This window comes from Larus michahellis, chromosome 10 (genome assembly GCF_964199755.1).
Source record: "Larus michahellis chromosome 10, bLarMic1.1, whole genome shotgun sequence".
In the NCBI taxonomy this organism is placed as follows: domain Eukaryota; kingdom Metazoa; phylum Chordata; class Aves; order Charadriiformes; family Laridae; genus Larus; species Larus michahellis.
The window spans coordinates 18,503,085-18,515,862 of NC_133905.1; the positions used below are offsets into that span (position 1 = coordinate 18,503,085).

The window sequence follows — 12,778 nt, forward strand, 5'->3', positions numbered from 1 at the left end:
TGTTTTTCACGTTAATGTGTAGATTTAATAGTTACTGTTGAAAAAATCTTCTGAAAATGTGCGTGGCACAGTGTACCATCACCATAGGTAGTAGCAGATATTAAACAGTGGTTTTGCATGATAACGTAAAGCTGTCTAATTATGATTCCTACCTCAGTTTTTAGTATCAAGATTTCGACTTAGCTGTTCTTCTCATTAGCGTGTAGTGCAGTTGAAAAGTTGCACTCATTTATGAGAGCGGTTTTTAGGAAACCCTTTCTAAAATAAATTACAATTATTGATGGGTTTTACAGCTGAATTGAAAAGCACTTTTGACTTAGCATAGATCTCTCTGCATTACTCGAAACAGTAGGGGAGATACCAAAGGGTAAAACTCCAAAGCAGAATATTATCCTTCTGTTATCAAATGCTGGTGGCATTTCCTAATGGCAGCAGATTTAGTTTAGAAATAGAGGTCACATAAAAAGAAAATGGGGGGGGAGCTGCTTTAAAAAGTTCATCACCTTGATTGATAGAAAAGAAATGTTTTGGTGTATCTAGTACGATGTAAAGGAGTGTGTTTTTCACATTGTGCTGTGAAATGTGAACGCCTCATCCCGTGTGTTTATTATCTGAAGGAATCCTTTTTTTTCTTGTGCATGTCTTGAAGAATGCAATGCAGCTATTCATAAGAAATGTATTGATAAAATCATTGGGAGGTGCACTGGTACTGCAGCCAACAGCAGGGACACGATGGTAAGAGCTGGAACAGTATTTTGAGTGTAATTATTACATTAAACACCCCTGGTTTAACAAAACCTCGTATAGAAAAGGCCAGGTCCATTGGGGAGGCGCTTGGCTGTACAACCCAAGCGACTGTCTTTTGAAGATTATACGTGATGTGTAATGGATGAAACTTTAAAGCAAGAAAAGTAACTAAAAGCCCTGCAAGGGGGTGGGTGGTATTTGATGGGCAGGTTCTTTCCCTGCTAGACAAGGGATGTTAAGACTGGGGCATTCAAGATAAAATTGTTATAGATTTATGATACCCAAGCCGTTTTTTGTAAGAGGCTGGTCCGGTTTTGGGTGGAGTGCCTCACCCCTCTCCTGGTCCTCAGTTTCAGAAGGAACGTTTCAACATTGACATGCCTCATCGCTTCAAAGTTTACAACTACATGAGCCCTACCTTCTGTGACCACTGCGGCAGCCTGCTCTGGGGGCTGGTCAAACAAGGACTCAAATGTGAAGGTAGGGAGGCGGCGGGAGGGCAGCTGGGACCTCTCCCAGCTTTTCCAGTGTTCAGACGCCTACTAGAGATGAGCTATGGCTACACACAGTGCGTTTCTAGATGTGCATTGTATAGAACGGGGTTCATCTCATGCACGCGTGGTTGAAAAAGCTTTTGCACTCAAGAGAGACAACCGGGCACTTGGCTCGTGTGAGAGCTCAGCCAAGGCGAGCTTCTCATGGAGTCACGGAACGTGCTGTGGAGGTGTAATCTTGAGTATCATCAAAATTACTACTTTGGGAATAGCTGGAATTTGGTGAGTCTGACTCAAGGTAGCGCGTAAAAGTGTGTTGAAAGTGTTTACTGTTTTAGAACTCCCCCACAAAAAGGCGAGATGATCTTTATTGTAACAGATTTTGACAATAAAGTAATAATGATTGGATTTTTCTCCTTTTGAACAATTTTTGTAGCCTTCACTGAGGTAAATATTAAAACTGTAATTTTTATTAACAATGATAGATCCACGTCCAATCTGGTCTTATAACAAGGTTTCTGAACTGCACATAGAAACAGCCCTTCTTGGTGTAATGTCAGACAGTATTTTTCTGATGCTTTTATAACCATCCTTACATTTCTTTTAGAATGTGGGATGAATGTACATCACAAATGCCAGAAGAAGGTGGCAAACTTATGTGGAATAAACCAGAAGTTGCTAGCTGAAGCTTTAAATCAAGTTAGCCAGGTATGCTAAAGATACGTACTGGAGTTAATAATAAAAAAAAGTTTGGCCTCCCGTCATGTTACATTTAACAGCTATAGTTATAAGTATTTCTAAAGTAATAATGCACGTGTAATTTCAAATGTTCCCTTCCTCCACAGAAATCTACACGAAGGTCCGATTCTGGATCTGTAGAAAGTGTTGGTATTTATCAAGATTTTGATAAGAAACCTAGAGGTCCAGGGGGAGATACGACAGGTGAGAAAAACTACAATGTTTTAATTTAGCCATTTACCTACCGGACTACACAAACTTAACAATTTAAGTAGTTATTCATTCTTGCCTTATGTTAGACAATTTCTTTTGTTGGTTTGTTGTTTGTTTTTTTAATAAGCACTGTTAAAAAAAAAGGCATGTATTTCTTTTTACCTTCTCCCAGCCACGCAAAATGCTTAGATAACTTTTGACAAATGCCTGCAGGTTCGAGTCCCTGAGCACACCCACCTTGCTGCAAAATGCTTGATTTGCTCACTGCCGCCCAGTTCCCCGTGACGGAGCTGGAGGATGCTTCCCTAACCAGCCACGCGCGTACAACACGCTTCCCTCCCTCCTGCAACTGAAATGTCAGGCACATTGCTAATTATCTTGATTTGTTCACCAACCAATTTGGAACCAATGACAAGTGCTCTCTATTTTAGGGTGCGAATAGCCAACACACTACTTGAAATTAAATGGCTGAAATAGTTCTAAGTAGTACCCGGAATCCTATCTGTACAGCTTCAGAGTAAAGTTTAGTTGTTTTGTTTTGTTTTTTACAATTGCTGAAGAGTTCTAGCATTGTATAAGCCTTATTTTCGTAACTGCTAACCTATGATGATTTATGCAAAACTAAATGCAACAGTAGAAGGAACATTTTACCAGAGGGGAATCACCAGGCTCAGTAAGAGATAATGGGTGGTACAGGATTTTGTATATTCATCCACGTGTTGGACTAATTCTCTTGAAATGCCGAGTAAGAAAATTATGTTGATTTACTTTATCATACTTGTTCTGGTTTGCCAGAACAGAGGGGGAAAAAAAAAAAAAAAAAAAAAGAAAAACTCTTGCAAAGGTGGTTTGGTTCAATAGTTCAATAGTAATTCAGGGTGCAGCTGCTGTGATTCCTCCCTGGGTTGCTGCAGATGCGGGGCAGCTTGTGGGGCGCATGCAGCATCATCTCACGGTTATCGTCAGTGTCTCGATAGTGACCCAGCAGATCCATGCAGTGGAGGTCAAAAAAAAAAAAGTACGGTTATTAATTTTAGATATAACCAGGATTAACCTGCATGATCGTGCTGTTTAGCCAGCATTTGAGCATAAAGAAGATCTTTTTACAGACCCTCTGCATAGGCTGAGGAACTAGCCTGTTCTTTTAAAAGAAGAAAAATAATTTGTCGACAGGCAGCCCTTGCAAAGTATGTTTTTCTACAAATTCTGCTCTGATTCTTGGGAAATTAGGGGAAAGTTAGCGCCTTTGATTTTTATAATGCCTGTCTTAAGTATTGCTTAAGCCCAGCATTAGAAACAATCACAGATTCAATTCAAATCCAACACTTCCAAGCGTGCTCACGTAATTTAAACTTTGTTATAAACTTCAGGATTTGACCCTTATGTTTAGATTCACCAGTATTCCAGCAGCAGATGCACTGAAATAGCATGGCAGTCCTTAATTCTTAGTGGGCGATCTGAGTCACGCAGTATTTCTGCATCTATTGAACTTTAAACTCCCTCTTTCCATTAGCAGATAGCAGCGAGTACGATAAACTCTGGGAGGGAAGCACAGCCAAGACAGCGTCACGAATTGCAAGCAGGAGAAAATTCAACATAGACAGCTTTGTCTTCCATAAAGTACTAGGGAAAGGAAGTTTTGGAAAGGTACGTAACAAACTTACGGAGCTTGAGGTGACTGCTTTGCTTTGATCCCTGCCATGTGATGGGCTATGTTCCGTTAACCAGAAAGGTCTTGGGTAGATAATCTTTTACAGAATTGAATACAGCCATCTTTGTCAAAGACACGACAAATTCATCACCGGAGCCTTGTCTAAACTCAAAAGTGTTCATAATGCACAATGTTTTTTCTGTTATTTAGGATCAAGGCAGAGGAATTGCCCTTTATGCACCGCAGTGCAAAAGGATATTTTATGCTCTGTATAGCAACAGCCTGATAATGCTCCAGCGCAATGGCCGGGCGGGTGTGGGAGAGCAGCGTCACTTCTACCCACGCTGTCTGTCCCCTCGTGTCTGTGAAAATACAGCTCTAACGAAGGAAGAGCCTTTCCACGTCTTCTTTTCATACACTCACAAGACATCGACAGAAAAACGGTCCTGGAAGCTGCTGTGCCGGTGTTACCTGGTCCTTGAGCCCCATCTCCTCATCTCTGTGCCCAGCAACTTCGCCTGCCCAAATCTCACCCGTCTTTTCCATTTAAATCCTTTCTAATTGTCATTGCACCTGCTATAAACACCTCTGACTTTCCCTTACTGATACCATCAGCAACAGTCTTTCCTCCACGTGCTGTCATCTCTTATTTTTTGTAGGTTCTGCTTGCTGAGCTGAAAGGGAAGAATGAATTCTTTGCTATCAAAGCTCTGAAAAAAGACGTGGTGCTAATTGATGATGACGTGGAATGTACCATGGTGGAAAAGCGGGTTCTCGCGCTTGCATGGGAAAATCCCTTTCTCACACATCTTTACTGCACGTTTCAGACAAAGGTAGGAAAAAGCCCAATGGCAACAGCAACACAACAAATTTGGCCTCTTAATGGATGCTGTTACTGGCAGTCAAGTCAAAGTAACTTAGTGATGCAAGGATTAAATTTCCTTTTCTTGTGCTCTGTGCAGTAGTTCACAGGCCGTGTGGAAAGTAAATAGGAGTATGACCCCCACATACATTGATGAGAACAGAATGAGATCAGGAAAACATCTATGCAATCTGGAACAAGATAAGAGGCAGTTTAATTTAAGTCCTTGATCTTAACTTTACCCTCAGTGAGGGGGGAAAAAAAAAAAAAGACTGACAGAGGTAGAAGTCAGTAAGTCTGTTTAAATATATATTTTTATGAAGCCTAGAACTCCATAGAATACAAAATCAGCGATTTAGCTTTGCAATACAAGACCAGACTACTCAAATCTGTAGGACCCTCACACTCTTAAGGGTGCATGAAACAGGAATATTCAGGAGAGGAGGAAAAGTGGCTGCTTGGTCCCCAGCAGCTGCATCGCCACATCATACACGGCTGCAATAGCACAGTAATTTTTCCATTCTCTGGTCACTTGCAAACAGGATCATCTGTTCTTCGTTATGGAGTTCCTGAATGGGGGAGACCTGATGTTCCACATACAAGACAAGGGGCGTTTCGATCTCTACAGAGCAACGTAAGTCCGCACCCCATCAGGCCCCATCTCCGTGAATCATTTTAGTCTCTAGTTCTGCACCACTTACCTGCAGCCGCTCACCCAAGTTTCAGTGGCTGAGGAGTGAAGAGGTATTTCTAGGCACTGTTTAATCCAGTGAAGAAGCTCACTTAATGATGCGTGGAGCTGGAGTTTCTTAATTTACGTGTGTGATGTTTTACTTCATGGGATGGTTGTACCTAGAGATGCTAAAAGTAAACTGCAACACAAGCCAGCAACGAAAAGCAAAAGGTACAGCTTCGGTGTCTCTTAGGGCAGTATTTTGATGGAAAAATTGGAAAACAGCATGGGGAAAAAAACCCAATGCTTGTATTATTTACTAGTATTGCTAAATTGACATGACAGTACAGCAGGAAAACCTGCGCGTTCCACAAGATACTAACACAATGGGTAAGCACTTTGTTTAGCACGTGCAATTGTGTCAGTTACCTACGGCTTAAAGATCACTGCAGCTGAAGGCGTAAAAGATGCAAAAATATCGTTGTCACTTTACCTATCATCATTTTTTAGTTTTAGGTCAGTTTCTACCTCTCTCACCCCAAAGCAGGAGGGTTTTAATTGTACCATTGAAGGGGAGCGCGCAAGACCTCAGAAGTAAGAGCGCAGGGTAGTGGAGCCGCCCGTCAGCAGCGGTGCGATTGTATGACCAGGCTGGAAAATCCCGTGTGTCGCTGCGCGCAGTACCACGGGACACTGACTGGATGGGATCAGATCAAGGGGTCTGGCGTAAATCATGGCTGGCAGCAGCCAGTTTTATAGGTCAGGGCCAGCTCCCTTCCCACTCTCCCCAGCAACAAACTGGCAAAGCCCCTCCAGCTTACCTCCATTCCTGCAAAAGTCTGTGTATTTGGCAGCCTCTGTACCTATTCCTGAAGTCTTGGGTCCACGTTCGTTCTGCTGTGCAGAAGTGGAAATAATTTTGTATCTGTTCAATTAAAAAAAAAAGAAAAAAGCTTTTAACACATTTTGGGGGTGGGGGAAAGCATTCTTTTAGCATCTTCCTTCATGTGCTCTGGATTATCGCCTCCTTTTTGGAGGAGAATGCCCCTGAAGAGATGCGGCTGGGCAGGTGCGGGGGGAGCTAGGTGAGCTCTGACTCTGCCGTTAGCGCCCAGTCCCTCCGAAAGCAATCCTGCCAGTACGGAGCTCCCAGAGCCTGTCTTTCAAAAGCCATGTGTGATGTGTGTATCACTAAAAAGGTACAAAGGCTATTAAAGAGTAGAAAAGGGACATTGTTCCCAAATAGAAGTGGATTGAAGCATTAAGGCAAGTTGCTGTCGTGTCCCCTCTACTGTTTGGCATTAGATACTACATGTGTGGGGAAGGGATTAACTTGCACTTTACAGCATCCAGCTATAGAAATACAGGTATATTAGTATTTAAAGAAGTGTACGGTACTTCTCACTCCATGAAGCGACACATACGGCAGCTCTTCCGGCCAGTTGCATTGACTCTGTTTTCACTGAGCAAGACAGATTAAAAGACGTTTTGGTCTTTTCAGGTTTTATGGAGCTGAAATTTTATGTGGGCTACAGTTTCTTCACAGCAAAGGCATTATTTATAGGTGAGTACCAGCTACCTCCAGCGCGGGACCTGTGAATTGTCTTAGCACTTCATGCATCTTTGAATTGCGGATTGATGTAGCGAGTAAAAACTGTCAGACAGCTTTTCCAAGGGCATTAACATGCCGGAGATGAATCTATATCTGTGTGGTTTTCTTCCTTGGCAACTAGAATGATGGAATGTTATTTGTGTTACACAAAAGCGGGTTTGTTTCAGTTATTTTTAAACACTCCTTCAAATCATGACTCTGTTTATTTTGGAGGCAAGGGAGAGGGTCCTTGAGGCTATCAATTCTCCTGGCCTTGTGAAAACCACCGAGGTGAAAGCTGTCTGGTTTTCCCTCCCATGGAAACCAGGATATTGATGCCTCTGCCTCACCAGGTTGAAACATCAGGGGCCAGATCCCGATCAGCTGCTAAATACCCAGGCTACAAGCGATCAGAAGTTTATTTTAATGTAGTTTCTGCCTCAATTTCCTTTCTCCAGCCTTTTCACCCCACCCCCAGCTTCAAAGCACCAGTTGGTAACTGCTTGCTCAGGTTGCTCTTACCTCTGTCACACACGGGTGCAGAGAACAACGGCTGTTGTTCTTGAGAGCCAGTTACGCAAGGCCGTAGGTAAACACGCCCCCAAACATCTGCTGTTGTCCGTCTCTATAGACACAGGAAACCTCTGCTGGAGCATCCATCCTTCAAGGCAATTTGCTTGTGAGAGACTAGTAAAAAAGTGTTTCTTAAGAGAATAAACATTACAGGGATCCTCCCTGGGGAAGAAAGGTGATTGTTACGAGCCCGTCTGCCTCTCGGAGAAGACAGCCATAACCCAGGAAGGTTCATGCACCCAACTGTATTCCCACTGCCGCCCGCAGGTTTTTGTACAGGAAAGGACCGAACTCCAGGCTCCGTTGTCATCAGCACAAAATCCTTCCATCCCAGATTTTCTAGACAAGTTTAGGCTCACTGTTAAATTTCCCTACGTTAAATTCGAATGTTCCTGGAGGGAGATTTCATAGTGTGAAATATTTTTAGAGAAGCAATACCATTTTCTAACAGGACACCAGCAAAACCAAAGGTACTTTCTTTTCCTCCCCGCTCTACCCCAGGACGCTTACCAGTATAATCCCAGACCCTGACTTGGAGCAGTTTTAGGTAGGCCTTGCACGTAAGCGCACATCCTTACAGATTTTAGAACTTGCTGTAGGTAGGGAAGTGCAGTGCCCAAAGTTACCAGGAGTTTTCCCCCATCTCAAATATATTCGATTTACTCGGGTGAACAGCAGCTGATGTCCAAACAGGGAAGGATTTATGGTGCGTTGCATTAGATTCAGGGACTTTTGGTTTGAGCTGCAGCTCACGGTCTGAGCAGTGCAAGTAGCTGATACTGGGAACTTAAGGCACCAAGGAGAAGAGACTGCCCTGTTCTCACCTAAAATTAGCTGCTCTAGTCAAGTCTTTCTTGGTAAGCAGAAGGGCTGTTCAGTTTCTCTTCAGCCTGCCCTCCTCGGTATGTGCTTTTGCAGCCAGATGGACAAAAAAATGCATCCCGGCCAAAGGGAGGGAATGTAGCTTTTGGAAACTGCTGTTAAAAAGCTTTTACTTGATTGAATAGCGTTATTGTGAAAATAGACGTGAATAGGAGACGTCACAGACCGTGCCCACAACACATGAACCTTCTCGTGCTGTAACCAGGAACAAGCCACAGGTAGTATTAAAAGCTGGGCACGCTTCAAACGTTCACGCTCCTGCCAACAAACCTTCTTTTGAGCGATGGAGTTGGTGCGGCACCGCCGTGTCAGCTGGTGGGGCATTAACTGGCGCCTCCTTCCGGGAGCAACAGAAGCACCGGCTCTGCTTGTGGATCTGCAAGCAAACATTGAGGACTGTAAGGTCACGCACTAGAAATACACCTCAGCCTCTTATTTACTCTGACAAGTGAGAATTCTTCCCTTCTCCCTACCGCCTTCAAGGACAAGAGTACTGTTTTGTATGTATTGTGTTGATGGATGATAATTTTCTTGAAAAGCCTCTTTGTATGGTGTAGGGTAGGCGTTTATCAGGGAAGAAGCTGCATCCATCTGAACACAAAAATGACTCCCTTGGATTTAGAACCTAACTTTTTTTTTTTTTTTTAACACTTTTTGCAGGGACCTAAAACTGGACAATGTGATGCTTGATAAAGAAGGCCACATCAAAATAGCTGATTTTGGAATGTGCAAAGAAAACGTTGTTGGCGAGAACAAGGCGAGCACTTTCTGCGGGACCCCAGACTACATCGCTCCCGAGGTCAGTATCTCACTGCCGCGTGCCGCAGGGACGGGTTTAATACACTGGTGTTAGAGCAGCCACTGTGATTAAATCTCCCTTTGTAGGCTAACAGTTCAGAAATGTAAATAGTAATAGCTAAAAGTCTAATTAGCACAGAAAAAAAGCATTAAATCTGAGTTCTCTATAGAAGGTAGAGAAGGCTGCAAGTTTAAAAAACCATGGTTATTCAGAAGTTAATGGAGAAAATTTCTGAATGAGAGCAAAGACCCCTCCATGACCTGTGCACGTTTCCACGCACAGCAGCCAAGGATAAAACTACAGATGTGCATCAGTGTCAACAATTTGTCACACCCCCCCCTTAAATATCCCAGTTATTAAAGATTCTCTCTTAAAATCCCTCTCCTGTTTTTTTGGTATATATTGCTGCCTTTTACTAATTACTTGTATTTCTTCCTCTGCGCTTCTGTGGAACAAGATCCTGCTAGGTTTGAGGTACACGTTCTCGGTGGACTGGTGGTCATTTGGGGTCCTGCTGTACGAGATGCTTATCGGGCAATCCCCTTTCCATGGGGATGACGAAGATGAATTGTTTGAGTCAATCCGAGTAGACACCCCTCACTACCCACGCTGGATCACCAAGGAATCAAAAGATATCTTAGAAAAGGTAGGACTGCTATTCAATGAGTCGCGGTACCGTATTTGTCCAGGGAGGGACAAATCTAGGCTTTTAAAAGGAGCCGGTTATCAGCAAGCAAATTCCTTTTACAGATAGAAAGTTCAGGCCAGCTTAATTGCTAATGCTCTGTTTACCGTTAGCAACTTTTGTTCTTTTAGCAGTATATCCATCGTTCTTCCAGTGCCACCTACCTTTTGAGCAGACGTAAGGCTTTACCGGGTTCTCTTCTCTTGCAGCTATTTGAAAGGGATCCAACAAGACGACTTGGGGTCACTGGGAGTATCAGAGACCACCCTTTCTTCAAAACCATCAACTGGGCGGCGCTAGAGAAGAGGGAGGTGGACCCTCCTTTCAGGCCCAAAGTGGTACGTGGGTGGTTCTTTGTCCTGCAGCAGCGCTGCAAATGGCAACCTGGGGGTGAGGTGTCATTTCTCGAACTATCCCACTGCAAGTTTCTCCTCACGTTTTATAAATGAGAGAGTTACGTATCTCAAACCCCATTGTTCTTGGATGGTTCAGGTATAAGAAGGTGAACTATATGCCTCCGACTACCCTGAAATCATCTTATTAAGACTGTCTTCCTGCCCTCTCTCAGGGAGCCTCTTTACTACTACAATCTTCATTAAAATCAACTAATAGTTCTGATAGCCATTCTTCTTAAGTCTTTAGAACGTTGGAAAAATACAATGTTTTATATGCCCCAATGTTGGAAATGTTGATAGCTTCTTGCCTTCTTGTCTTCTGGAAGTCCATGTGGGAAAAGGACCCATAACTTGGGGCTAACTCAGGCGGTCACTGCCCACAGGCATCCTCGACGAGCATTAACTAAGAGTGTTCCAAACTCAGCCGTCAGTCTGCAAGTGGGCAAAAAGATGCATTCTCTGTACTGCTCGGCCTCACGTTACCTGAAAAAACCCCTCAAGAACAGACTGCGTTACTCTCAGTCTGTATCACCGTGGGATGCTGCTATTTCATCTCACTTGGTTAAAAATCCAAACCAGTTTCCCTCCACCCTGTTACCGGTACAGGTAAAATGATCTCAAGTCTCTTTAACGTGTACTTACACACTCGAGGGAGGAGAGCTCTCCTGGGCGAAACCAGAAAACTTCACGTTGCATGTTCCCATAGAAGTGGGAACTCTGGAAACACAGGGATCCTACAGACGGTAACCTCTGGAGGTTCAGAATGTAAGACATGGCCTTCAGTAACGTCAATTTTTACAAAACATGCACAAATATTTTATCCACACACAAAGCAGCTGCAACAAGGCATCGCTTTTTCCTCTGAACAAGTACCGACCGCAAAACGCTTTCAGGAATTTGAAAGTTTTGGTTAATGGCTAGAAATGCTGGGCTTAATATTTAAGTGCTGCGTTGCTTTTGTCAATAGAGAATCTTTGGATAATTCCAGGAAACGTTATCGCAAATACAGCTGGTTCTTCTCCAACGTGATCTGGTGCTATTTGTTTTCTACTAACAATAAGCAACTGCCCAATTATAATCTTATACTGTTGATAAAATACACAAAAAGGAGATTTTTCTTTAAAGGGGAGGAGGGAGAGAGCTCAAGAAGTAACTTTCTAACCTTTCGTGTTTAAGCCATTTATTCTGGAAGAAGTGACAAAGCTTGTCTCAAACCGTCTTCTCTCTGTTTAACGCAGAAATCAGCAAGCGACTACAACAACTTTGACAGAGAATTTCTGAGCGAGAAGCCAAAATTGTCTTACAGCGACAAAAACCTGATCGAGTCCATGGATCAGTCTGCATTTGATGGATTTTCTTTTATTAACCCTAAATTTGAACAGATCTTAGAAAAGTAAGTCTCCTAAACAGAAACGGACTTTAAAGCAGGGTTAAATGTTATAAACCGAAAACTCCCAAGTGCTAAGTGTTACGTGTTCCAACGGTGTTGTCGATACTTCAGAATAATACACGGTAGTGTGATTAATTATGTCCAACTGCTGATTTATTGGCAGTGTTCTTTTATGCATGGTTGGGTTTAAGGTATGTGAATCATGTGCATTATTTTCTCTATTTGGGAAAATGTAAATTCTGTTTGGTACTTGAATGTAGTTATATATGTATATGCTGTATATTTTGCTCGAGAGAAGACATTGGGAAACAGAAGATGTCTTTTTAAAAAACGTGTTTGAGCCCTTGGTTCTTTTATTTGTCTTCAATTAAAAGAAAGTTACATTAAACTTTCATTCGTGTCTTTGTGATACTTTTTTTTCTAGAATATATAAACTCCAGTTGTCTTTAAACTACAGTAAAAAATACTAGTTTTTAAGCCCCGATCAGTTTGTCCAACAGTTATACAAATGCTACCGACCTCCCGGGAGCACCCTGTAGCTTCTGGGTAGTTTCACACTTAATCCTGCTGCAAGAGCAGGAGAAAGGTATCACCCACCCCTCCATAAAGACTCAAAAAAAATACAGTGCTGCCTTTGTTCTCCTTCTAAAACCAGCTCTAGCGTATTGTTAGAATTCAAGTAATTGTTAGAATTCAATAGAAGACATCCACTGACTTGGATGTCATCGAAGCGCACAGCGGATCGCGGCTGGACCACTCAGAACACAGTTGGCATTTCCAAACAGAGCGGGTTTGCCTGGATACCGGCGCAGGCCCTTACACGACCCCCCCGAGAGGAGGGACACACGCTACTCTGCAAGTTGGCGTTTTTTTTTTTCCTTCAAGTAACCTACTAAATCACTTCTGCTTTGCCATTTCTCATCAGAAAGTGCTGGATGCTTGTACCCAAGCAGAAAAGCTTGTGGTTGCCAGCAGCTCTGGGTAGGTGGAGGGCAAGAAGTTGTAATAAATTATAAGAAGTAGTAATTGTTGCTCGCGGGAAGGTTTGCTCACTGCACTTACCTGCTTTGCTCTGCAGTAACAGC

At 43.0% G+C, this 12,778-nt stretch overlaps 1 protein-coding gene across 6 annotated transcripts in view; it reads left to right on the top strand.

The window, feature by feature from the left end:
* Positions 1-12,087, top strand: part of PRKCD (protein kinase C delta) — a 66,182-nt gene extending 54,095 nt beyond the window's left edge. For 4 of the 6 annotated variants that reach the window (XM_074602650.1, XM_074602652.1, XM_074602649.1 and 1 more), the window contains exons 7-18: positions 650-735; positions 1,098-1,227; positions 1,849-1,949; positions 2,087-2,183; positions 3,706-3,839; positions 4,503-4,676; positions 5,248-5,339; positions 6,880-6,942; positions 9,085-9,223; positions 9,681-9,869; positions 10,118-10,246; positions 11,542-12,087. In XM_074602650.1, coding sequence (XP_074458751.1) covers positions 650-735; positions 1,098-1,227; positions 1,849-1,949; positions 2,087-2,183; positions 3,706-3,839; positions 4,503-4,676; positions 5,248-5,339; positions 6,880-6,942; positions 9,085-9,223; positions 9,681-9,869; positions 10,118-10,246; positions 11,542-11,700 — 1,493 coding nt within the window. In that variant the 3' untranslated portion in view covers positions 11,701-12,087. The remainder of the gene's footprint in view (positions 1-649; positions 736-1,097; positions 1,228-1,848; positions 1,950-2,086; positions 2,184-3,705; positions 3,840-4,502; positions 4,677-5,247; positions 5,340-6,879; positions 6,943-9,084; positions 9,224-9,680; positions 9,870-10,117; positions 10,247-11,541) is intronic. The other 2 variants (XM_074602654.1, XM_074602653.1) reach the window with 1 other exon arrangement.
* Positions 12,088-12,778: the final 691 nt, after the last annotated feature.